The following is a 24,570-nucleotide window of genomic DNA, read 5'->3' on the forward strand; positions in this document are numbered from 1 at the left end:
AAACTCTTCTTTCCCTATTTTATGGGTAGGCCAGTGTCAAAAAAGGACATTTGTGTAAAAAAAGAAGCTGTTATAGAAAACTACAAAAGCGTGTTCATTAATCCTAGAAGAGTATTAAGTGGCCATATTAGACATACTAGTGCTGTTTTCAATGTGAATGTTAGTACAGAAATTCTTACCTTTGCTTAAAGGATATAGGACATACTTATAAGAGGAGAAGTCCAGAAAACAGAAGCCATAGAAAGATGACGAGATAAAGTCTGAAGAAACTGAATTGGAACTTGGAGATCTCAAACATAAGAATATAAGACTTGAGTTTGACATTGAGAAATTTCTTTTCATCAGTTCAAAAGAACTTTAAAAAAACTAAAAATGAAAGAAATTTTAGTCTCCTAACAGTAAACAATTGACTGTGGAAAAGAGAAAAGAGGGAATCGTTGAAGATTTTCACAGTAAAAACTGAACAGAATCTGTCAAACAAAAACATGTTCAAACATTTTATCTTTGACGTTTTTATTTTCAAGCAATTCAATTGCACTTACATACTACTAGATCAGTAGTGAAAATATTACTGCCTTTTCACCATATAAAACATTATTTACCAATATTTGCATAATATTTACATAATATCTACGTCCAAGTGCAGTTTCTTGTGTAACTCACATTGAATGGTTCTTGGATTTTTAAAATCGTCAATTTAATTTCTGTATAGATACAGGAGTTCTGCTGTAATAGTAACGTTACTTTTTAACATTTTCAACATCAAAAAGTAAGTCTGATTTAAAACATAGATTTCATTAAGATGCATTCTTATTATTCCAAATTGTGTTGGATAATTTGTTAATTATTAGCTTTAAGAAGATACACGTTGAAATTTTGGAGAAATCCTCTTAAAATCTGTGAAGCAAAGAGAGATGGGTTATCCTACTACAGGAAATGTTTTCAATTAGTGTCACTGTTGTAATATCTATAATATAAGTTTTAGGACTCATTATCAGACAATAATCGAACTAGTGACTTCCTTCATACGAAGTATTTGATAATTAAATTAATACTGAGAAATAAATCTGAAAAAATATGAGTTGCAGAGTATTGAAGGTGGGCAAAAAAGTACTTTTGGCAATTTATACATTCTGGTCCCACTCTATACTAACAGCATAATACATTCATTTTATTAACTTTTTGCCTTCACTAACGCTAAACACGACTTTTAAGCATTTTTATAGCTATGTGTAATGAGTTTCACAATATATACGAGGTCTGTTAAAAAAATACGCGGACTGTTTGAATTGCGCAGCTCCAGTTGGTTCCAGGGGAATCTGCTTGGTGTCGCTAGGTTCGCACAGATCAGCTGATTACGACGCCATTTCCCGATTGCAGATATCTTTATTTGTGTATTAGCTACGCGGTTTTAAGTGAAGTGCGATTTTTTCGTTTGGTGGATTTCAGAATGAATGACCTTTAGGAGCAACGACTTGCTGTGAAATTTTGTGTTAAACTTGGAAAATCTGCGACTGAAACTTTTTGCTATGCTTAACACGGCTTACGGTGATGTTGCTATGAAGCGTACGGCATGTTTCAAGTGGCATGAACGTTTTAAAGATGGTCGACAGTCCACTGAAGATGATGAGCGTCCTGGACGTCCTTCCACGTCAACTGACGACCCACACGTCGACGAAATCAACACCCTGGTGCGGGCAAATCGACGTCTGACTGTCAGGGAGCTTGCTGAAGAGTTTGGGATATCAGTTGGATCTTGTTACGAGATTTTGACCGAAAAATTGAAGATGCACCGCGTTGCTGCGAAATTTGTGCCTCAGAACTCGTGAGTTTTTGGCCAAACACTCGATCAATGTTCTTCCCCACCACCACCACCCCCCCCTACTCACCTGACCTTGCTCCTTGCGATTTTTTCTTGTTCCCTAAACTCAAAAGACCCTTGAAAGGAAGAAGATTTGAGACGATTCTCGAGATTAAGGCAAATGCGACGAAGGAGCTGGAGGACATTACAAAAGAAGCGTACAAGGACTGTTTCAACAAGTGGAAACACCGTAGGGATAAGTGTGTGCGTTGGGGAGGAGAGTACTTTGAAGGGGTCCCAGACCTGTAACTTCTAAATAAAGTACATTTTGTTTTATGACGTCAGTTCGCGTATTTTTTGAACAGCCCTCGTACATATATTAAGCTGTTGAAAATGCTTATCATGTTTCATATTATAGTAACAAATCTTCTAGTTACGTATAAAAATATGCTATTAGATGAACGGTAAAGGACACGACAGGTCATTAATTACATCTCCCACTGTTGTTAACTCATAGATAAATATGTCTGCAGACTCACCGGGTTTCGATACCCATTATGAGTAGAGCACAGATATCTCATTGTGTAGCTTTGTGCTTGATTTTAAAAACAACAACAAATGGGCCTGACGTGCCAGGTGGGTTAAGGTATGCGACTCGTAACCTGAGAGTCGCGAGTTCGCATCCCCGTCGCACCAAATCCGCGACCCTCAGATTACGAGTCGAACGCCTTAACACACCTGGCCATGCCGGGCCAAGTTTATAAAAGAAAACGTTAGTTACAAATTTTATATTTTGCTGAGTTTCTTATACTTAATCATAAAAACATCTTATATTCACGACTGAATAAAATTAAACTGTGTCTGACATATCACAATGTGTCAAAAGGTCAGACAAGGTCACTCAGAAAATATAACTTATATTCATCTTATATTGGTGGGCCCGGCATAGCCAAGTGTGTTAAGGCGTTCGACTCGTAAACCATGTGTGATACTTAAGTCTATGATCTCACCTACATACAGTGCCTTACAAAAGTATTCACTCCTGCTGAAGCATTTAATAAATCTTCAAGACCAATTAATAATATCTATACTCTTTACAAAACTACAAACATATAGTTTATGAAACACTGACCTATACAAGTCAAGTTTAGTTTTTTACGATAAACGGCCCGGCATGGCCAAGCGTGTCAAGGCGTGCGACTCGTAATCTGAGAGTTCGCATCCCCGTCGCGCCAAACATGTTCGCCCTTTCAGCCGTGGGGGCATTATAATGTTACGGTCAATCCCACTATTCGTTGGTAAAAGAGTAGCCCAAGAATTGGCGGTGGGTGGTGATGACTAGCTGCCTTCCCTCTAGTCTTACACTGCAAAATTAGGGACGGCTAGCACAGATAGCCCTCGAGTAGCTTTGTGCGTAATTAAAAAAATAAAATTTTACGATAAATAATACACCATGAATATAAGTTTCTAACAAGTGCGTTTGAATATCTAATACAAGTTTCTATTTTTATTTATTATATAAAATTTATATTATATTATAGCCCAATATCACACACATACCAAGCATAATTAAACAGGTATTAAAAAAACTTCAAGAATTTACAGCTCAATGTAATCATAACTGCAATATATATACACTTGTTCTGTCATATTATTAGTCATATAGAATGAATCACTGTAAAATAAACATAAGGGTCATTTTCCAAAGTGATTTAACCTAATATGATCAGAGAAACTTTCTTCCTTTTAGAAAACTACAAACATATCATGCAGTTAAAATGTGTAATTAATTTAACTGCCCACCTGTCATACTGAACATCAGATATTGAACTTTACATTACCTCATCCCTACAACTTAAAACTGACATGTTTCACATTAATCAACTGTGCTATCATCAATATATATAATTCAAATTACAGACATGTCGGGTATCGCACGTATTTAAACTATGGGCATCTAAATACATTTTTCAAGGGAAGGGCAAAGTAGTGTTAAATTGCGAATTTAATAAAAGATTCACATGCATATACTGAATGAATATAGAAATAAAACTGTTTCTCATTTTCCAGGAAGGGGTGAGTGCCCCCATGATTGAAGCATATATTAACATATATTGAAGCTTTTAAGAACAAAAATCTGTCAATGTTCTTGGCAAAATATTCAATTTTCTTAGTTCTTATGATAAAAGTTAGGGTTTACAAGAAAAAAACGATTTTTTTTCACATTTTATAAATACAAACACTTTTATTGTTTGCCTTTACAGAATACACTTTAAAAAAGCTGTACATAAGTTTGACAATGAAGAACGTATTTTTACTTCAATAAGCTTAACAGTCAGTAAAAATTAATTTATCTATTCATTTACTATACATAACAATACAGGAAGGTAAACGTGTGTTTTTGAGATTCTCAAGCTTTCTGTTTTAGTCTAGAATTTCCATATTTGTAGTTTAAAATTACTTCTCTTCACAAATATAAGTTACCAAGATCTATACATGGGCTGTCTTTTTCAGGGTTTATTTGTTTAGATATGAAAAAAAAAATAAATCAGCATCATCCATTTTGAAACTTGGGTTACGCTCTTCAAATTTACCTAGGGTGCAACTTTCACTGATAGTTCAAAGGTCTTTGAAATAAATCAGTGGTGTAGGGAGGGCAGTTGTTCCTGGGCAGCAGGCTTGAGTAAAACCCAATTAAAAAACAGATTTACCCAGATTTTATCTGTTCCCATATGACTTAGTCTTATTAAAATGTTTTTGTTCTGCCTAACATCAAATATTATTATATCATCAGAAAAATTATGCTTAGGAAAATCCTTTGGTTTTAAATGTTAGATTGATTAAAATACCCTGACATCTTGTAACTCATAGCAATTTTAGGCCATCTTTTTCAAGCTGTAGACAGATTTTTGGCAATCCAAATGATTTTATCTCAGACTTGTTTGTCATGAAATAATACAAGTCAGGAGAGTTGTGATGCATTTTTATATTAATGTAGGGTATAACATGCAACATACTATTATACAAACAAGAGATCTTAATTACTAATGATTCAAATTCATAAAAAAATAAACCATAACTTCCATATTTCTGGCAAGATATTTGTTATTACTTCCCATTGATTTTTTTTCCACCAGGTACCATTAATTTATTTTCATGACTAATTCCATGGCTCCTCATAGCTATTTCTATTGTTTTTTCATAAGACCTTTAGTATTGTATATAGAAGGTTTTATAAGAGATAAAGAACTGTGTCAGTTTTTTGGGATGGCTAGCAGATATTCTGAAACTACCTACTGTGAATGGTCTAACCTAGCTATTTGTTAATTCTCAGTTCTAAATATTGATGTGGCTAGTTATTGGTTTGCCTGCCAGTTTCAGTTAAGGCCTTACTTATTTATAGGTACAAGGAATGTAATGGGGCATATGTAACAAGTATTCACAAATATTAAGTTTACCTAAATACTTCCAACTTAACCTCAGTGTTTTATTTTGGATAATGCATTAAGCTATAGTAACCATTACAAAGTAGGCTCACACAAAATAGTTGCTTTAGTGAAGAATTAATTTTATTTAAAAAAATACCCCCAACACATCACAAAATCCATTTCCTTCGGATTCAGTGCTTTTCTGTACTGTGTGTTACTGATACTTATTCGACTCTCTTTCAAAGATCAGATAATCATGGCAATATGATGAGATACAGAAGCATGATAGTTAGGGTTGCCAAGTAAGGTTAGAGAGTAAATTGTAAAGGGCGTATGAAGTTGGGACTTTTTAGGGAGCACCAAATTATGTTTTGCCCCAGAGTGCCAGACACCCTCACTATGCCACTGCAGTGATATTTAGGAATAACATACACTAAAACATATATGAATTATAGAATATTGGACTTGTATATTTTTACTCTATTAGACTCTCCTACTGACATAAGGTCATTAGTGATGTAGCTCTCAATGATCCAAACCTAAGAATTGGCCTGCTCCATTGTTATTCAGCATTTGAATATAAATAAAACAATAAATAATATATTTCATTTGATATATAGTAACAAAGAAAGTTAATTGTAACAGTAAAAACTACATTATTCTCACCTAGACATTGAATATTTGTCAAATAATGTGTTAAATATAGTGGTTATATTACTCTATTGTTGGAATAATAACTACCTTGAATACCACAGTGGGTGTTTCCTGTACATACAGTACTGTGAGAATGTGTTAAGATATAGTTGAAAATTAAATATCAGGCTACTTTCAAAGAATAATGGCAGGTAAATCACAGGTGAAACATAAAAATTTAATAATCTTCATATTTAGTACAACGTAAACTTAGTGGGAGTGCTTAAATTCAGCAAAAATTTAGTATTTTATGTGTCCTCCTTTCCTTTAATAACTGCAGATAGTCTTTGAGGCATTGTTGCAACATGTTTAATAAGAGTGTTCTTTGGGAGTTTACTTCAAATGTCTCTAATACACTCCCATAAAGTTTCTTTGGAAGTAGTTTTGATTAGTAAAAAAATCTATCAAATTGCATATCTACTGAATTGGGTTGAGATTGGGGTTCTCTGGGGAAGCCTTTGCATCATTTGAATGACTCTAGCAGATTTTTCTCAGCTAAGTAATTTATGCATGGGTTGGATGAGTGTTTGGGTCATTATCTTCTTGGTAGTAGAATCTTTTACTAATAATATGCAAATCACTGGATATACCATGACAGTACTTGTGCTTATCCATTCATTGATTTTGCAAAATCTCCAGTTGCTTCAACAGAAAAACACTCCCAAAACATCACACTGTTTTCCCCATGCTTCGTTATAGGTGTTATGCATTGAGCTAAGTATTTTTTACCTTTCTTCCACTGGAGGTACAATCTGCACTTTCAACCAGATATTTCAAATCTGTACTCATCCATCCATAACACCTTTTTCCAATCATCAACAGTCCAGCTTTTGTACTTTTTAGCAAATTTCAGTCTACTGACAATATTTGTTGATTGAGTTAAAGGGTTTTTTTATTTGCTACATGACCAGGTGTTCCTTTCTTATTGAGTCTTTTTTGATAATATAAATCTAGATGCTTTTATGTCATTTGATACATGGTTATTTATCTCATGCTTGAGATCAGTAGCAGTCTTCCTTTTGTCACAAAGGCTGCATAAATGAAGATATTTAACATCAGTATCATTGGGTTTAGATGTATCCTCTCCCATTTTAAAATTTACTTGTCTCAATCTTATGATTTAGTGTGTACTTGGCAATGTTTGGGGAGTAAGTATGCAGCAATTTATCACAGAAGGTAACCAGCATTACATAAAGCTTTTACATGAACTCTCTGCTGTACTGACAATTCTCTCTCTTTTTTGGGCCATGGCATTACAACTTAATACTTAGTGTTGAACATTGTTTTTATCGAGGTTTTACTTGTGGAGTGCTGCTATTCAACTTGTCTCATCTAGCATACACCAGCTTCTTGCTCTGTAGTTAAGGCACTGCATGGGGTATGAAAGTTATTTGAGACCCTAAATTTGATCAGTATATTCATTCAAGTGGTGTGAGAGGTTCTGATAACATAAAAGGGTAAAGAGTTAAAAAAAAAGAAAAATATTTTTGTCTTATATGTGCCTGTTTTACACAAATTACCATTAGAATTGAATACTTTTATTGAAATCTTGTTAGTACACTCAGCCAACTTAAGTTTTATCATTATAAAAGTGTCAGAACAATCATCACAAAGAGTTCGAAGAAGTTTGGAGAGTATGGATACATATCAGCACAGTGGGCAGAACCATTTATAAACATAGCTACAGCACTAGGAGATAAATCCTTGATAATCTCCAATGCATGCCAGGGATCATTGGATCTATTGGGAAACACAACATTTGTCACTTTAAGATCTTTTTCACCATACATCATATTGGTACAACTGATACTCTCCAACATCAAATCCTTTGAATATTTTGGCCCAAATATATCATGCACATTTGAGTGAAAAACTTTTCCAGTTAAACCTATAGTAAAACAATGGGTGTCCAGAATTTGTAAATATCTTTTATTTCTAAATGCCCAACTGAACATGTGAGCACTGTGACACTCCTTTAATTATTGTACATATTTGTCACTACTGATATTCAAGGGTATCAGTGTTTTGAGCTATATTTTTTACATTTGCCTTTTAAAATGGAGTGTCATTTCAAAATGTGGCACTGCCTTTACTTTTTTGTGGGAGTATTTAAAACTTATATTTATTTTCTAATAATTTTAAAAGCTTTTTTGTAACAATACTTTTATAAGATATCGTTTGTTTTCCTTCTTGTGTACATAGTTTGGTGTAAGTGGTCTCAGTTGCATTGCCCTACTAAGCCTAAACTAGTATATGAAACATACATATTTAAATACACAAGAATACTACTCCAGGGTTCTGTAATTTTAACTTGAAATTGTATTGTTTTTATGTGTAGATATAAATACAAGAAATATTGCTTCTGAAGTATGGAACAAATAGAAAGTAAGTGAAGATGATTAAAATTATTTTACAATTTGTTTTTTAATACTTTACAGTTTTTCATATCTATCTTTTTCATGTTGAATCTGAAAAACAACAGTAAATATTTAAAAATAGATTATATATATATACATATTATAACCATAATTTTTTAAAGAAATAAAAATAAGAGAAATTTTACTTAAAATTACTAATAATTATTTTTAGTTAAAAATAAGGTAATTTAATAACTTGGCACTACTTTATGCCTTGAGTCACATATAAAAATATAACAGTCACAGTAAACTTAGTGTACTGATGTGGTTCAATGTTGTATCAATTAGTGCCTCTACCATACTGGGGGCAGGAATGCTAACTTCAAGAGATAAGTTTCATCTCATTTACCCCAAAATATTAGTACCTTATTATCTTTTTATGTTTATCTTTTTTCTTATTCTAACTTGAGAGAGCAGTCATTTTCCCACAACTGTCTGCAGGCTGTGAAGGGTGATATAGATGTGGAACGTTGTGCAATTGAGCACCCACATCTTGTTCTCTTAATTTCTAGTCTAATTGTGTGTATTTCTTATGTGAGACTAGCCAATTGGAGGTTAAGACTGATAGACAAAGTATTCCCATCGCAGTGTGGATCCTACTTCTTTATTCACCTCCAAAACCTAGGATACATTTTATAATCCCATGTTGTAGCTTGTACTCTAGAATCTTTTTGAAAAAATGTAGTGTATTTTGTTTAACTTTAATGTGTTTTGTTTTAGCATAAAAAGTTAAGGTTATAATATAATTAATCAGAGGTTGGGATTTGCTGTTTCTAATGTAGTCCCTCCCTCTTCATGATTTTGTTTACTAATTTAACTTCACTTAAATATATTTATTTAATTTTACTAATATATATATATATGTTTGTTATAACCAAAACATACCAAAATAAATAAATAAATAAAAAATACTGAACTAATTTAAATGATCGCAGGGTACAAGCTATAATAAAAAATAAAATTTCTTTACGTGAGAGTGGCAAATGGAGGTTAAGACTGACAGAAGGTGTATCCTTAACTCAATGTGGGTCCTACTTCCACTGACACCTCCAAAACCTCAGATACATTTTATATTGCACTAATTAAAAGGATCCCAGGGTACACCGTTTTTTATTTTTGTTTCAGCTTGTTTTGGGTTATAACAAATTAATATAATTAGTCAGAGGTTTGGATTTGCTGTTTTTAATGCAGTCCTTACTTTTGATTTTGTTTACTTAACTCTATTAATAAATTAATAATTTCTCTATAAATGTATATATATTTTAAAGTGTTGAAATAATGATTGTAAAACTTTGTATTTTGCAGTATACTGTTTACCTTCAAAAAGTTCAGTGATGTGTACTAAATTACTGCATTACCAACAAGTAAGTGTTGCAAGCTTTTGCAGAAACATTTGCACTATATAAAAGAAAAAATATCAGTTGTAACAGTTAATTAATGCCATATATCAGAGTTGTCCATCTTTAAACCAGTGGGGGACAGATTGTAACTTTTCAGTCCACTTAATGGCTTATACTGCTGATAACTTTCTGTACAACTGAATCAAAATGTGAGTGTAACAATACTGTAGAGTTTCGTTCAAAATAAAGTTATTTAACTATGTCAGTAAATGTTATTTTATAATTTAGATTTTTATAATATTTAAATTTTAATTTCTTATTTAAAAGGAAAGTATTAAGAAAAATATGTCTTCACTTATCTGCATCGTGTGATGCATTTGTGCTCTGAAATTTCCCTTCTGATGCCATAATTTTCCCACTATAAATTTCAGTGTTTGTTTGTTGTTAAGTGCAAAGTTAGACAAAGAGCTATTTGCATTTTGCCCACCACAGGTACCAACTGCAGCATCATACGTCTCCAGACTTACTGTTGAGCTACTAAGTGGGCTTTCAGAGTGTCCATTGCAATAAAATACTAACTATATGAATTTACAAATAGAAATAAGAAAAATTAACCTCATACTTTCCTGATTTCTTGTGATATCAACAAAATTATAACATACACAACAGAAGCCAACCTTCTTGTCTGTGTTTTTATATTATTTGCTAAAAGTTCTTACAAGGCCAATGGAATGTTTACAACCAATAGAAAATACATTTTCTTCTATATAGAAATTTTAGGGAGCTGTCATTTTGATTTCCTGCATAAACCTCTAATTAGCAGAAGTATTTAGTTTTGTTAATTATAGTTCTTTGTTTCAAGGGATTACAGATTTTTAAATATGTAATTATAACTTACTTATCAAGCTAGATAAAATTTTAGAAGTTTTGTAATATTTTTGCTTGTGTTCTGTAATGCAACTTTGAAAGCTACACGAAGTTATATTTGAACAATTTAATGAAAAAGTGAGGCCTGGTACAGTTACAACTTGCAACTCCAAAGATCATGTGAGTTACACTATGCTGAAAGTTTTTTACAACAGATGGTTAAAAGGCTCTCAATGTGATTTACTGTTTCGATGAAGGATGATAATACAAGTAACGGCAATACAACAATAAAATGAAAAAAAAACATAAAAATTAGAATTTAAAATATAAAAGAATATGTAAATCTTGTTGCAGAATGATTCATTCAGAAAAGAAGAAAGTACTGTTCATGCTTTAAACTTTAAATTTCACATTACATTGATGATTTAACTTCAGTTAGTGTTAGGGTAGAGAAGATAAGAGATAAAATACAAAGTTTTATCAAAAATAACAGGTAATCATTTTGGAGATTATAGAAGTTATACAAAACCATTAAAGATAAAAAGGAGTGTTTTTATTCTTAGCAAGAAAACCATCATTTACTCAGACTGACTCAGTAAAAACTCCTTGAATTCATAGGCACACTTTCAGCAAAATTACTTTATTAAAAATCCACTTTTTTTGTATGACAGACTTGTAAGCTTTACTAAAAGCTTGCCAAAATTTGAGAAAATACAGTTAGTTCAGTCGTAGTTAAAGTATATATAGTTTCATACTTCTAAGGTTGATGAAGTTGACCCTCTTTATACAAAAGTAAATACGTAAGAATCCTAGATTAAATATTTATATCCAGTTGCTGTAACATGTAAACATAAAATATCTGTTCTTTGTTCAAGGATCTCATGTCTATTGTGAGAGTAGAAGATATGTGAATAAAATACAAATAATACCTTTGTTTAAAATATGAAACAAATGTTTTTTATATTCTACAGATTTCCAATGCTGAAGGGTGAGATGCAGTATGCAGGACCCAAACACTTGCACATTTAGAAAATTTTAAATTCTTATTCTCATAAATTTGTTTAAAAAATTTTTTACAAGTTTAAATTTTTCAATCTGAAATATAATCCTTGCCAGTGCAAGTCAACGACAATAATTAAAGTCTAGCATTCTTATTAAACTTTTGTTTTCTAGCATAAGAGGAAACTAAGTGATGAAGACATTGGCTATTACTACAAAAAGGCTTTGGAACTTACTCTCTTTGTCCTTCATCAAGCAAAGAAAACATCTTTGAAAGACTTTAAAAGCATCAAATTGTACATGTAAAACCTGATTTACAAAGCAGCTCTGTAATAATCAGTATTAACTAGTTTTTTTATATTATTATAGCAAAGTTATATAAATGAATTCTATGTTGACTTGTAATAATATGCATATATTCTGTAAACCCATTTAGATTTAATGCTGTGTATTAATTTGTGTTAGTGAATTGGTCAATTATTAAATTATTTCACAAACTTGTTCCCATCTTCCATCTTCATTAGATAATTTTTGCTTGAAATATAAACATTTTTCTTCACTAAGATTTATCAAAACTGGTTTAATGAAATTTGCATAAATTTTTTTCTAAAAAACTATATCATTAAGTTCACACACACATAGATACATAGTGAACTGGGAATTATAATATTTGAAGAACATGCCAAAAGAAAAAAACAGATGGATAAGATGACTTAATGCATGGTCAATTACTTTCTCTGCATCTGTTTACATTTGGAAAATCGTAGAATCAACCATGCCAATTCACTTCATTTTTACTGACAATAATGCAATTAAAAGCATAGCAGAAGAAACAAGTTCATCAGAAGTAATATTTCTGCTGATCAACACACACACACATCTGGAGGTATGTTAGTTGAAGCAACATATTAGTTTTACTTTGTTTTAGAATACTTTTTAAGATTTTCAGGTAAGCATTCCTACTGTTTTAGATATTCTATATAAATGATGCAGATAGTGATTAATGTTTTTATAAATTCTTATTTAAAAAGATTGAAGCCAAAATATGGAAAAATGTTATTTTCATAAGTTTATGTAAATCACTGCCATATCAAGTATGATCTGTTTATGCTATCTGTTCCATGTTATCTTCAGGTTACTTCAAGTGATGTTTATGGTGGAAAATCAACTTAAGTTCACATAGCCTCTTAAATATGTATGAAACATATAACACTGGATTAGTATATACCACTATATTAAAACTAAATGATATGTGTGTGTGTATATGTACATACATGTTCACCATATCAAATATCATACTTTTTGTACAAAATATTTTAATATCAGGTCATCCCTTAAGTAATGTCCAATTTTAGGTTCAGAAAAAAGAGAAAGGATTTCAAACGCTTTTAATGTTACTCAATCAATATTTCATGTTCCATTATTATTAATTACTTCCTGCCAACAATTTACAAGCCTCTGAAAAAGCCACTTCTATAAAATTCCTGGGGTTTGGAGGAAAAGAATGTTGAGAAAGTAGTTTTGACATCTTGATGTGTTCCAAGCTCTTTTCCATCAAGATAGTTCTGCAAACTTTGGAATAGATGATAATCAGATGGGGCAAGTTCTGGAGAATAAGGAGGATGTGGAAGTTTTTCTCAGTCTAGCTCTTCAACCTTTGCAGATGTGATCCTTGCTGCATGGGGCCGTGCATTATCCTGGTGTAACACAACACCTTTATGATTGATCAAAGCACACCTCTTTTCTTTCAGTGCAACATTCAAGTGCTCTTACTGTTGACAATAGAAGTCTGATGTAATTGTTAAATTGAGTGGTAGCAACTCAAAGTGGATCACATCAACAATATCCCACCAAATTCTTAACAAATACTAAATTCCTAAGCTGTGCTTTAGCCAATTTACTTACACTGAGCCATTGTCTGCAGCACTTAACATTTTTATAAGATATCCATTTCCTGTCACTAACCTGTCCAAAAAGGTGAGTTACGTTCACAAGAGTGCAAATCTTCACTTTTGCTCTAAGGCTGGCTTCTGCCAAAGCATGGGGGACCCATTCTCTAAGTTTTGACACTTTTCTAAGATATTACAGATGATGGTGAACTGTTGAATGGGCTGAATTAATCTTCTGTGCTAGTTCCTCAACTGTTACAGCACAATCTTCATCACGTGCAGCCAACAGCAAGTCATCATTAAACTCAACAGGACGACCTGAATGTGGCACATCACTTAAGTTGTAGTCACCTGATCTGAATCTCTAAAACCACCTTCGACATTTTCTTTTATTGAGAGACTCTGCACCAGAAATACCTTGAATGTTTTGTGTAGTTTCTGCTGCACTATTGCCTTTTTTAAACTCATAAAGCATTATATGCCTAATGTGCTCCTCAGACACATCCATTTTCATGAGTGTTTACTTAATTAATAATCTGAAAAAGTGGAGTTGGGTTAGTTTCTTTTATTTGAACATTGTTATACATGTCCTACTACACATTTTAGTCATTAAAGCCTTCTACAAAGACAAAAATGATGATGCACTTTCTGTATTAAATTTTTAGACATTACTTATAGGATAAACTGATATAAAGTTATTTCATTCCATGAATGATAATAATTCAGATTACTTTAATTAACGTTTTCTTATTTTAAAAATAGTTTTTATATCTTTTCTAAATACTGTGATTTTATTTCTGGGTCATATTTTGGGCTACCGAGAACAACATTCTTTTCCATCAATACTGACCCCTCTCCTGTCCTGTTGGGTTGCCAAGATTCCAAAATGGAATTAACAACAGCATTTTATATGAACTTTAGATTAGGAAATAAATTGAGGATGTACTTTACTGGTCTCTTTTCACTTATCATTGATTAATACTGTAGTAATAGTGATGAACAAGTATTTGTAATTCTTGATAGTTATTACTCTCCTCAAAAGGGATAAGATAGTGCTGGAACATTTATCAACAAATGAAGTTTCCAAGGTTGAGATTAAAAGTCTACTAACCGTTACTGATTTTTCATTCAATAACATTGGAATACCATGCTCTCATGTGGTATCCAATCACATAGACTCTTACAGTGTAATCATGGAGTTGAAAAATGAACTTGAACAGAAAATCTGTAAAGCCAAAGTTATCCAACTCTTAGATATGGATGGTGGCTCTTGTATTGCCACATAGAAGTTCTGTTCCCCATTCATATGTCAGGCCAGGCATTTGGCTTGTGATTTTCAAATGATTTTAAATGATCCAATAATGCAAGACTTAAGTTTCATAAATTCTTTCATATTTAGAGTAAAGTTCACAGTGCTCGAGTGGTTTCTTAATCATCATTGGGTTTTATGTTATAATGTGTGTGTATTCAACATAAGGACAATGGTGGTATTCTAGGTCATGCACTTTTTCTACATGAACAGAGGACAGAAAACTTACCAGTTAACCATCTATCTTTTTTTTTTTTTATAAATATTTGCTTTTATTTATCTATACTGTGTAAATACAATTCACTTAACAATAATATTCAATGAACATGGATTTGAATCACACTTCGTAATTGGAATATTTTGAGGTTTCTGTGAATTTGTAACCACCACTTTAATCAAACACTACGATTTATGTACAAGCAACCAAATTTTTAGCCCATACTACCATCAGAATTAATCCACCATAAACCCTTGAACCATTTGTCACTTTTAGTGCTGAAGTAATTCTCTTCATCAGAGATGCAGCTCCAACCATTTGATACACCTTCTTGGAGCAGTTTTGCAATGCAAGTAAGTATTATTTCCGTGTTCCTAATTTAGACTGTGTTTCACTTAATGATTCTTTAATCACCAGACCACTCTGTCACTTTCTGTTCAAGTAAGATATCTTATTCACTTCAATTTGGCACATTACCACTCAAGATAGACAAAACAACAAAAAATGGAAATTGTACAAGCTCTGTCAGTGTGATTAGACCAGGTAATTAGGATTTTCAATATGAGGATATCCCTTATACATGCTGACATTGGAAAACAAAGGAATATGGATCTACTTTGGGCACTAGGACCATCCAGAAAGAGAAATGCAATAAGATGGACCCCAGCAGTGTCTTGTAACAGATGAGAATCTAAGAACAAAAGGTCATTGACAAAAGCTGTCCATATGCCTCAGGCAACAATAACATACTAAAGAAGAATCCCCATCTGGTAATGAGGACAACAGACTATGCATTTACCAAGATAAGGCTTCCAGTCATACCTTAACTGAAGAATACAACAGTATTTGTGTTATTCCAGCATGCACTAAGGAGAGGTGTACTTTGGACATGACAGTCTTGGAGTGGAGCATTTTGAATGGTAATTACATTGCAGAACTATTGTCAAGATGCACAGATCGAAAAGCATAACTGGACTCTGCAACATCAACTGTAATCTAATTACCTACTGCATCCTTCTTTTTCCACAGTCCTATAGTGGATGTTTCCTTTAAGACTTTAACTGGCGTCATTGCTTCTAAACCATGTAAAACTTTAGGGACACTCAGTAGAATGCATACCTCTGCCATGCAGGACTGATTATATTAGATTCTCACAAAATACAAAATGTGTCCACCATTATTAACAGACACAGACCATTTTTTTAGCCAAATAATAAGGAATAATATTCTACACATATCAACCAAGTTTTATCAAAATTTGATTATTTTTGAATGAACTGTAGAGTAAAAACAATGTGAAAAATTAGTTCCCACATTAATAGATGAGGATTTTTTTTCTTGAGCCTACAAAAACTAACTACTACTAATTGGGGTTGTAGTCCAAATGTATACCACCTTTTGTCCAAATCCATTAAGCCCTTTTCGAGAAATCTTGCTGAAAAGCATGTCAACACACCCGGGGGTGAAAATATAACCTCTGCCACTAAAGGTGACAAATCTAATGAATATTAAGACCTTCATTTTCATGACCAGAAAATATGGTATCAGAACAAGAAAACAAATATCTTTGATTCTGTCAGGCAAAACAAGAACATACATGATAAGGTGGATAGCTGACTTTGCAAAAATATAAGGGAAGCACCATGTACCACAAGAAAATCAAGTAAGAGAAAACATTACTTGAGAAAACGTCTTCAGAAGATGTAGGAAAGACAAGCTATTATGGAGAGCAAGGAAAGTCTCAAGGAGTTCTCTTTTGGTCTGTATGTGAATCTGTACTTTAGTGTTCATGATTATTGTTTTATGATGTGTATTAAAAAGAAGTGAGGTGTGCTTCTATTAACTGTCATTTATCAATACAAGTTATGTAGTTCTCTGTGACCTTTAGACTCCCAGCATCTTCAAAATATTTTTTTCATTAGCTATTCTCATCCCTGTCAGTAAGGTAACAAAGAATCTTTTTTTCAGCTGGTATAAAAGAATTATTTTAGCTTGATATACACACACACAAATACAGTTTCCATTTCTCATAACAAGAACAAGGGATCATTCTTAAAGATTGAAAACAATATAATGTTTGTAAATTTTGGTTGTAACTACTTATGTTTATAGCAACTACACGCCAGATGAAAAATCACCAGAAAAAAGTGTTTAATGATCTTCAAAAGAAAATTACAGCTTTGCTCTTCTTTGAAAGAAAGCCATGACTGCTTTAATACAATCTTCGGACTGCCACCGTTCTACCAGTCTCTCACATTCATTTTTATTCACTTCATGAAGAAGATCTCTTTCAAGGTCACGGGTTAACTTCTTGGCATATATCATTGACTAGTGAAATAAAGACAAAACCTTAAGTGCAACCTATACTACACTTAATATCAAATAAACAGATTTTTACTTTAAAGTATATTAAATTTCTTTTTTTGATTGATTTGAGAAGCAGTGTTACATAAATTCACAATTCTTCTAAATATTTTATTTACAGCTGGAAGTTGTGAGAACTCAATTATAAGAGTGTGAATATTTATTCTTCATGTAATTTGAAGAAGTTTGGCAAAAAGTGAAAGAAATAGTATGATCATTTGTAAGTGTCCAATGTTTTATTTTGAAATTAATGTACAACTAAAATATAACCAAAGCCCACAACTTATGCTTGAAAATGTAAAACATCTTTATGCCTCACAGATTGCCAAACTTTTAAAACAACTAAACAAAATAGCAGTTTAACCTTTCAAAATTGACCTGTCTTGATATGTGAAGTCATCCTGATTATTATTCAAAGCTGATACTTATGGCTTTGTCAATAAAATAATGTTATTTATTCTGTGATTTTGATAACCCATTTGTTTGTTACATGATCACAGGTTTTGAAACAGAAAAAACAAAATAACTGATCTGTGTGCCACTTGAACAGTTACTTTGGATAATTTTGTTTTTTTATTAACATGTCAGACTGTTATTTGATTACAGGTAACTAGAGCTAAAGACCATCATACAATCGCATGTAATTACAACTGGGGGTTTATCTTGATTTTTAGGGGCATTTAGGAACAAAATTTTAACACTATCAAACTTAGGGAAAGAGTCATCAAAATCAATTTGTCTTTATAGCTTTGGGAGATTCTTGGCATATATCCACAGGATAACTTTATTTTTTTACAATGTAAGAAAGAAATAACTTTATTTCTTGGATACTTTATTGAGTAAGTCAACTCTAATAAAAAATAGCTTAGGAAGTTAGTGCAACAATTAGATAAAGTTTTAAATATTTAAAACTAAACCTTGATCTTTGAGAAAAATGAATTTTTCAAACCCATTTAACACCTATAAATTAAATTTATTAATAAAGTAAGGTTTAGTTGAAATATTTTAAAGTGGTCTAAAGCTACAGCTACTTAACATATGCACATTTATAACCTCACATTTTATTTTCATGAGTAGAATCAAAGTCAGAAGTTCCCAAACTCTTTTAAGCATCTTGAACCATCTTCAAATCTGAAAACAAGGTGTCAGTCATGTTGTTGACACTGGCTTTATGTGACAAGACTGCAAGCAGTTCTTGTGGTATATGCACAAAAATCCTCAAGCACACAACATCATAGCTGTTAGTTCGGTACAAAGCATTTACAGTTCATTGTTACCATGAGCCACTTGAAACAGCATTTTGTGGGCAAAGTGTTACTTTGGAACATAGCAATATCTGGTCAAAGCAATACAGAGGGTTAATCATGTGTTACAAGAGCAATTTGTAAATATTAATCCAGTGGTTTGTTACTGAAGATATAAGTCACAGCCTTTTAAGGAAGGGCACTTGTATTATAAATTTTTTAAATGATCTAGAAGAAAGTATTCAATGTTTCAATGAAAGCAAGAAAAACAAAAAACTGAGGATAGCAACAGGTTCTGAAACACACCTCAATCAGAAGCAAAACCCTCATCCCAAAATCTCTTACTCAAAATACAAATGTAATGAGAATGTGCATAATTCCTGATACCATCAATAAAATAACAAAGGCCTGGTACTAAGTATCTAAAGTAAAAATTGACAAGTTTTCATTCGAAAATCTCAAACGAACAGGTGACCTTATGAGAAAGATGGCCAATAAATCTAGAATCATATTATTCCCATTTGACCCCAATGTAGATCTAATGGATTTTTGCACCCTTGATTTGCCTAGATTCAATCTTAGATGTTGATGTGCATGTACATTGAAGGGTTGTACAAACTTCTACGTGTGGTCTAAAACTGGCATTGCCTTTTTTTTTGTTTTTGTTTACACAGGTTCGGTTTATAGTGAATACTCATGACCATAAGAATGAACACAACCATAATCCAATGTCAAAACAGAATCTAGAAGATCATTTTTATAAGATGCAATTAAACTTAATTATGTATAAAAAGTTTAACAACATTCCATTTAAAGGACACAGTTGGTAATTATCAGTAAGAGATCACTATATTAATAAAAAATAAACACACTCTTATTTCTGCTATAGTTAAACAAGTGTTATATAAGTATTCTGTTAAGCTTTATAAAAACTGGAAACTAAGAATTTGAACATGGATTTAACTTTTATAACAATATTATTATTTAATTAACACAGTAAATGCAATTTCAGTTAATGGCATATAGAAACAGACTGAAAGATAACTTATTACTGACAGATAGACTAATAGAAAACTTACTGTAAAAACCTCACTTAGCAACAAAGACCAGATTTCACAAGAATGTAGAAAAATTTCAACACCTTCAGCTATCTCTTTAATACTACACACATTTTACATTACAGAAATATGTTTTGTTCCAATATCTGTATTATTCAATATTACCAAGTATAAAAATGTATGTTGTGCTATGTTTACTACCAAGTTAAAGTAGTTTTTAACCAAACATAAACTCTAGCTACCTACATTAAAAGACATGTCTTCAAGTCCTTTCAGTCGAAGAGAAACATCATCCTGAAATGTTGCATCAGGAAATACTTCACTGACTAATCCACAGGCTTTTGCTTCAAATGCTGTTAATTTTTGATTAAACAGCAGCATTTCATTTGCCTGCAAGCACAGTAATTTAATAATACTGAATATACATTACAGATTATGATTCTGCTAGTAGTAGGACCTATATTGAAAGACATTCATAAAACATAGATGTTTCTAACATAATTTTAATTAAACTTAAAATAAAATGTTTTTCATTCATATATTTAAAAAAAAAATCATAGTAACTTAATGATTTGAGTGCCAAAAGCTGCCAAAGCACTCAAAGCCATCAGGCTTAATGCTTCTAATAAAACTTGTGAAAGAATGTAGATCTTTTGTTGCATATTTTTGTTTTCACACTTTCTCTTATTTTGCTCATTACATGTGTAATTTCTGTCACAGGTAAGTAAAATACACATGCAGTACAATGTGACTTTAATCACAAATATAATGCTAATAATATAGAATTTGTTTTCATAATAAATCTGTAGGATATACTTAATTGTCTGTGCTTACATACTTGAACAAGAAACTTAAATTTTAAACATCCAGGCAAGGTCTATTAGATATAGAAATGATAAAAAATACAAAACAAAACATGTAGAAGTAACAAGGAACTTACTTTTGATGGTCCCATAATTTTTGGAAATAAATATGATGAGCATCCTTCTGGAGACTGACCAAGTAAACTGAAAGGGGTGTGGAATGTGGCCTTTAAAAGACATGAATAATAACAACAAGAAATTATTAGACAGTTGTTAATAATGCTTTTAATTACAAAAGTTATTGCCAATCATTTCTGTCAAAATACTTTCAACAGATATTTTTACAGTTTTATTGTCTATACATTTTATTATATATATCTTAGTATATAAACTAACAATGATATTAGGTTATACTTTTGTTGCTAAGTGGCACAACACAAAGCCACTCTTGGAATGTAGTGTTACCAAAACACACTGGGTCTTCAGTATAGTAGTAGTAGTTAAGCTAACTGATTTTAATATTTACCAATATTTTATAAATATTTTAAATAATTACCAATATTTATTCTATGGATATGCCACAAATTCCCTTTGTGAACGATCTTAATTTTGATTGACTCACAAAGGAACATGCAGCATTTGATTCTCTGATTGCACTTTTCTGGCCTCTTTGTTGGTCAAGCTTGATTTTAAATATTTATTTATTTCAGCTAGCTATAAAATATAAGGTTAGGGCATAATACAGAGTAGGGGTAAGAGTGATAGTACTTGCCCTCTCATTTTTACAGACTAAATTCTTCCTACATATATTATCTGTAAATTCTTTTTATCCTCAACAAAATTTACCTTTGAGAAATACTGTTTACCATGTTTTTATCACTTAAACTTAACAAGCATTAATGTTAACCTGTCTGCTTAACTTTTAACAAAAATAACTTAATATACTGAGATGCAGATTCTTCCAGTAAAATACTGACAGCTTCAATTATATACTAACATTTCAACTTTAAGTAGACACAGCTTACTGCTATTTGTATGTTTCCTTGTGCTTTCATAGTACAATTACCTGGTTGTTGCTCTGTGACTACCTGACAAAGATAAAAGTGTGAAATGTTATGTAATAACTACAGTATACTTGTCCTTAGTTAAGAAAAGTATAATACAGTCTTAGTTATTGCTGTTAGCAATTAGTTTTCAAGTACATATTTGAAGATATAAAGACCAAATCAAATTTAACACATTGGGCCCTGAGCCTATTTTGCCAATATTTTTCAGGGTCCCACTAGTCATTTTACAATTACTTTTTTAAAGAAGAGTGTATATGTAGTCTTTGTGTCCAGCCAACAAGTAGCCCTTAAAAAAGAAAACAGAGCACAACTCACTGGTGGGTCACATGGGAGCCAACGTGTTAAAGAATAGGGAAGGATACCACTTTCTGGCAATAATTTAAGTTTTACTCCTACAGGTATGCTAATAAAATTACAAAAAAAAAGATATATAGCCAATTTTAACTTGAGATGCAGTATTAAATTCCTCACACATACAGTATAAAAGCTAAACTTTGATATTTCTCATCTTGAATACTTAAAATAATTTAAAACATTTTAGCTAGACCTCTTATTCCTATTGATAAATTTGAACCAGACTTGGATCATATAATTTCCCTTCTGAATTGTATGATTCTTTCCTTCCTCATTAAAGTACTTTAACTATTTAAAAAGAAATGGTCTGTTTTGAATTTCAAGCAAAGCTACACAAGGGCTATCTGTGCAAGCCATCCCTAATTTAGCAGTGTAAGACTGGAGTGAAGGCAGCTAGTCATCACCACCCATTGCCAACTCTTGGGCTACTATTTTACCAACAAATAGTTGGATTGACCGTCACATTATAATGCACCTATGGCTGAAAGGGCGAGCATGTTTGGTGTGATGGAGATTCAAACCTGCGACTCTCAGATTATGAATCAAGTGCCTTAACCACCTGGCCATGTCGGGCCTAAAAAAGAAATGAATATCATGTACATTTTTACTTAACAATTTCCAGAACCTGTGACTGAAAAGATTGAAAAGCTAATTTCGAATATAAGTGTGCATTTTATGTGACTTGCTTCATAATATACATCACAATTATTTTATTTTATTCAATTATATATAGATTGAGGTTTTCATTTTTATCTGGTACATTGTATTTTATTCTCCTCATCATACCACAATATTTTTTCCCATTAAAGTATAAAACTAATACAAGTTTGATTAAAATATGTATCTACAATAATAATGAGTAAAGTCCTAACTGAATACAACACAAAAAAGTTATAGATCACATAATTACTAAAAACTAAGTATGAATTTTGTTTCTTTCTCTTTCTGTACTGGATGAGGAAGAAAGGAATTTTATAAAGGACCAAAAGTTTAGTTTTCATACTCAATCATCTAATGCAGTTTTACCAATTAGTCATGCCTCTATTGACACAAATGACTGATCATTCCTCAGACAACCAAATGCTATTCTTGCCTTCCTGTCTAAAATGTAGTATAAACTTTATTAAGTAATATCATCCTATGAAAAGAATGAACCAGTAAAACACATGGCAATAACTGTGAATTCAAGATGTACATAGAAGTTTAAATGAGGACAAAATCTGGAAGACAGCTTTTTATGAATTAAGACCTGCTTTTAAATTTTCATTAAGATTCTGTCTCTCAAGTTCCCTCTAGGCAAAATGTACAAATAGAGGCATAGTCTTGTAAGGAAAACAGCCTTCAGCAAGATTATTGATACCAAGTGGACAGACTTTAAGTGAAGGAAACTCTTCATCTTTGTGTTTGCAATTCCTGAACCCCAGTTTTTCTCAAGGCAAATAAATAAAAAGCAAACCTCATGCTGATACACATACTGCAACAATGCTATAGACTGTATGTGTGTCAAAGAAGGTATATGCTTCAGTCATGTATTAAGGCAATTATAAAAGATATCCATGGGCATCACTTAAAGGGAAATATCCTCACTTCACATTCACTTGTGAATGTCAAGCTCATACCTTGAACCTGTTTGCTAAGGCTATTTACAAACTTTATTATTTGAACAAATGTAGCAAAATAACTAAATGGAATCTAAAACTGTGGTGGAAGAAACACATCTCATAAGTAATCAAAAGATATTTATGCTAGCAAAGGGAGTGCTTTACAGTAAAAACATTCATTGAGGATCAGTTCTACAAGCATTAAAAATGCTTGTCATGATATTAAAGACTGTTTACTGTAAATATTATTAATGAATGTATTATGCAAGTTGTTATTTTAAGATTGTTTACTTTTGTTTATAACAAGAGAGTTAAAAGTGATTAATTTAAAGTAAATGTTACAACAAGTTTAGTTACATAACTCATTAAGAGTTGTGTTTGTAAATCATTGACATCTAGATTATAGAAAGTTGTGTGAAACTTATTGAGGTTAAGGGTATACAGTAAATGGTATAAGATTAGCAGAAAACAGCAGACAGATAAAGACAGAGCAGATCAGAAACAAAGAAAAGATATTCATATAGAGAAAGAAGGCCTAACAATTAACATAAGCCTAATGGTTGATCTATGATAGACTGAGACTAACAATGTTGAAAGAGATAAGAAGAATAGTCTATTTTGCCAAAGATAGTTCTAAAATAATTGAACCTGGCTGTGCAAACTTTGACAAAAAGTGGACATTTATTGGAAGTAAGCCTAAACATGAAAAAAAAAAGTAGCTGACTTTAAAAGGATAGGATATAATCAACACAACATAATGAAACATAAGTGAACTATGCTTGGATAGTTTGGCAATAGTAACAGGGGAAAAATAGTTAGGCTTGTCAACTGAATAGGCCTTAGTGGCCTTTTGACAAGAAGAGAACTATATATTGTTTATTATATGCCTATGATATTCTATAGTGTAAAGAATTTGTTGCACGTATGTTTAACTGATTCTGAATATACATATTATTTTGAAAACAAGTAAAATGAGTGCTGTCCATTTATTTTTTTAAATTTTACTACTAGCAAGTTATGAACAACTACTTTACAACAATCCTAATCCCAACAACAATGGCACAGTATATGTTAATGCTACTAAATAAAAGCTTCTAATTAACAATTGACAAAAATTAA

The 24,570-nt window shown here is 31.9% G+C and overlaps 1 protein-coding gene and 1 long non-coding RNA gene across 3 annotated transcripts; one reads left to right on the plus strand and one right to left on the minus strand.

Annotated features, from left to right (window-relative positions):
• Positions 1 to 4,051: 4,051 nt before the first annotated feature.
• On the plus strand, positions 4,052 to 12,035 carry LOC143238844 (uncharacterized). Of its 2 annotated transcripts, none has more exons than XR_013020802.1 (4): positions 4,052 to 4,188; positions 8,261 to 8,307; positions 9,645 to 9,703; positions 11,518 to 12,035. It is a non-coding gene; the product is annotated as an uncharacterized LOC143238844 (long non-coding RNA). The 2 variants fall into 2 exon arrangements; XR_013020801.1 differs by having other exon boundaries at positions 11,720 to 12,035.
• Positions 12,036 to 17,094: 5,059 nt separating this feature from the next.
• LOC143239398 (enoyl-CoA delta isomerase 2-like) lies at positions 17,095 to 20,653 on the minus strand. Its single transcript, XM_076480411.1, has 3 exons — positions 20,567 to 20,653; positions 19,873 to 20,016; positions 17,095 to 17,288 (listed from the first exon to the last, which is right to left on the minus strand). The coding sequence occupies exons 1-3, from the start codon at positions 20,579 to 20,581 to the stop codon at positions 17,133 to 17,135; spliced, it is 315 nt and encodes a 104-aa protein (XP_076336526.1). The 5' UTR covers positions 20,582 to 20,653; the 3' UTR covers positions 17,095 to 17,132.
• Positions 20,654 to 24,570: the final 3,917 nt, after the last annotated feature.

This window comes from Tachypleus tridentatus, chromosome 13, assembly GCF_004210375.1.
Source record: "Tachypleus tridentatus isolate NWPU-2018 chromosome 13, ASM421037v1, whole genome shotgun sequence".
NCBI lineage: Eukaryota > Metazoa > Arthropoda > Merostomata > Xiphosura > Limulidae > Tachypleus > Tachypleus tridentatus.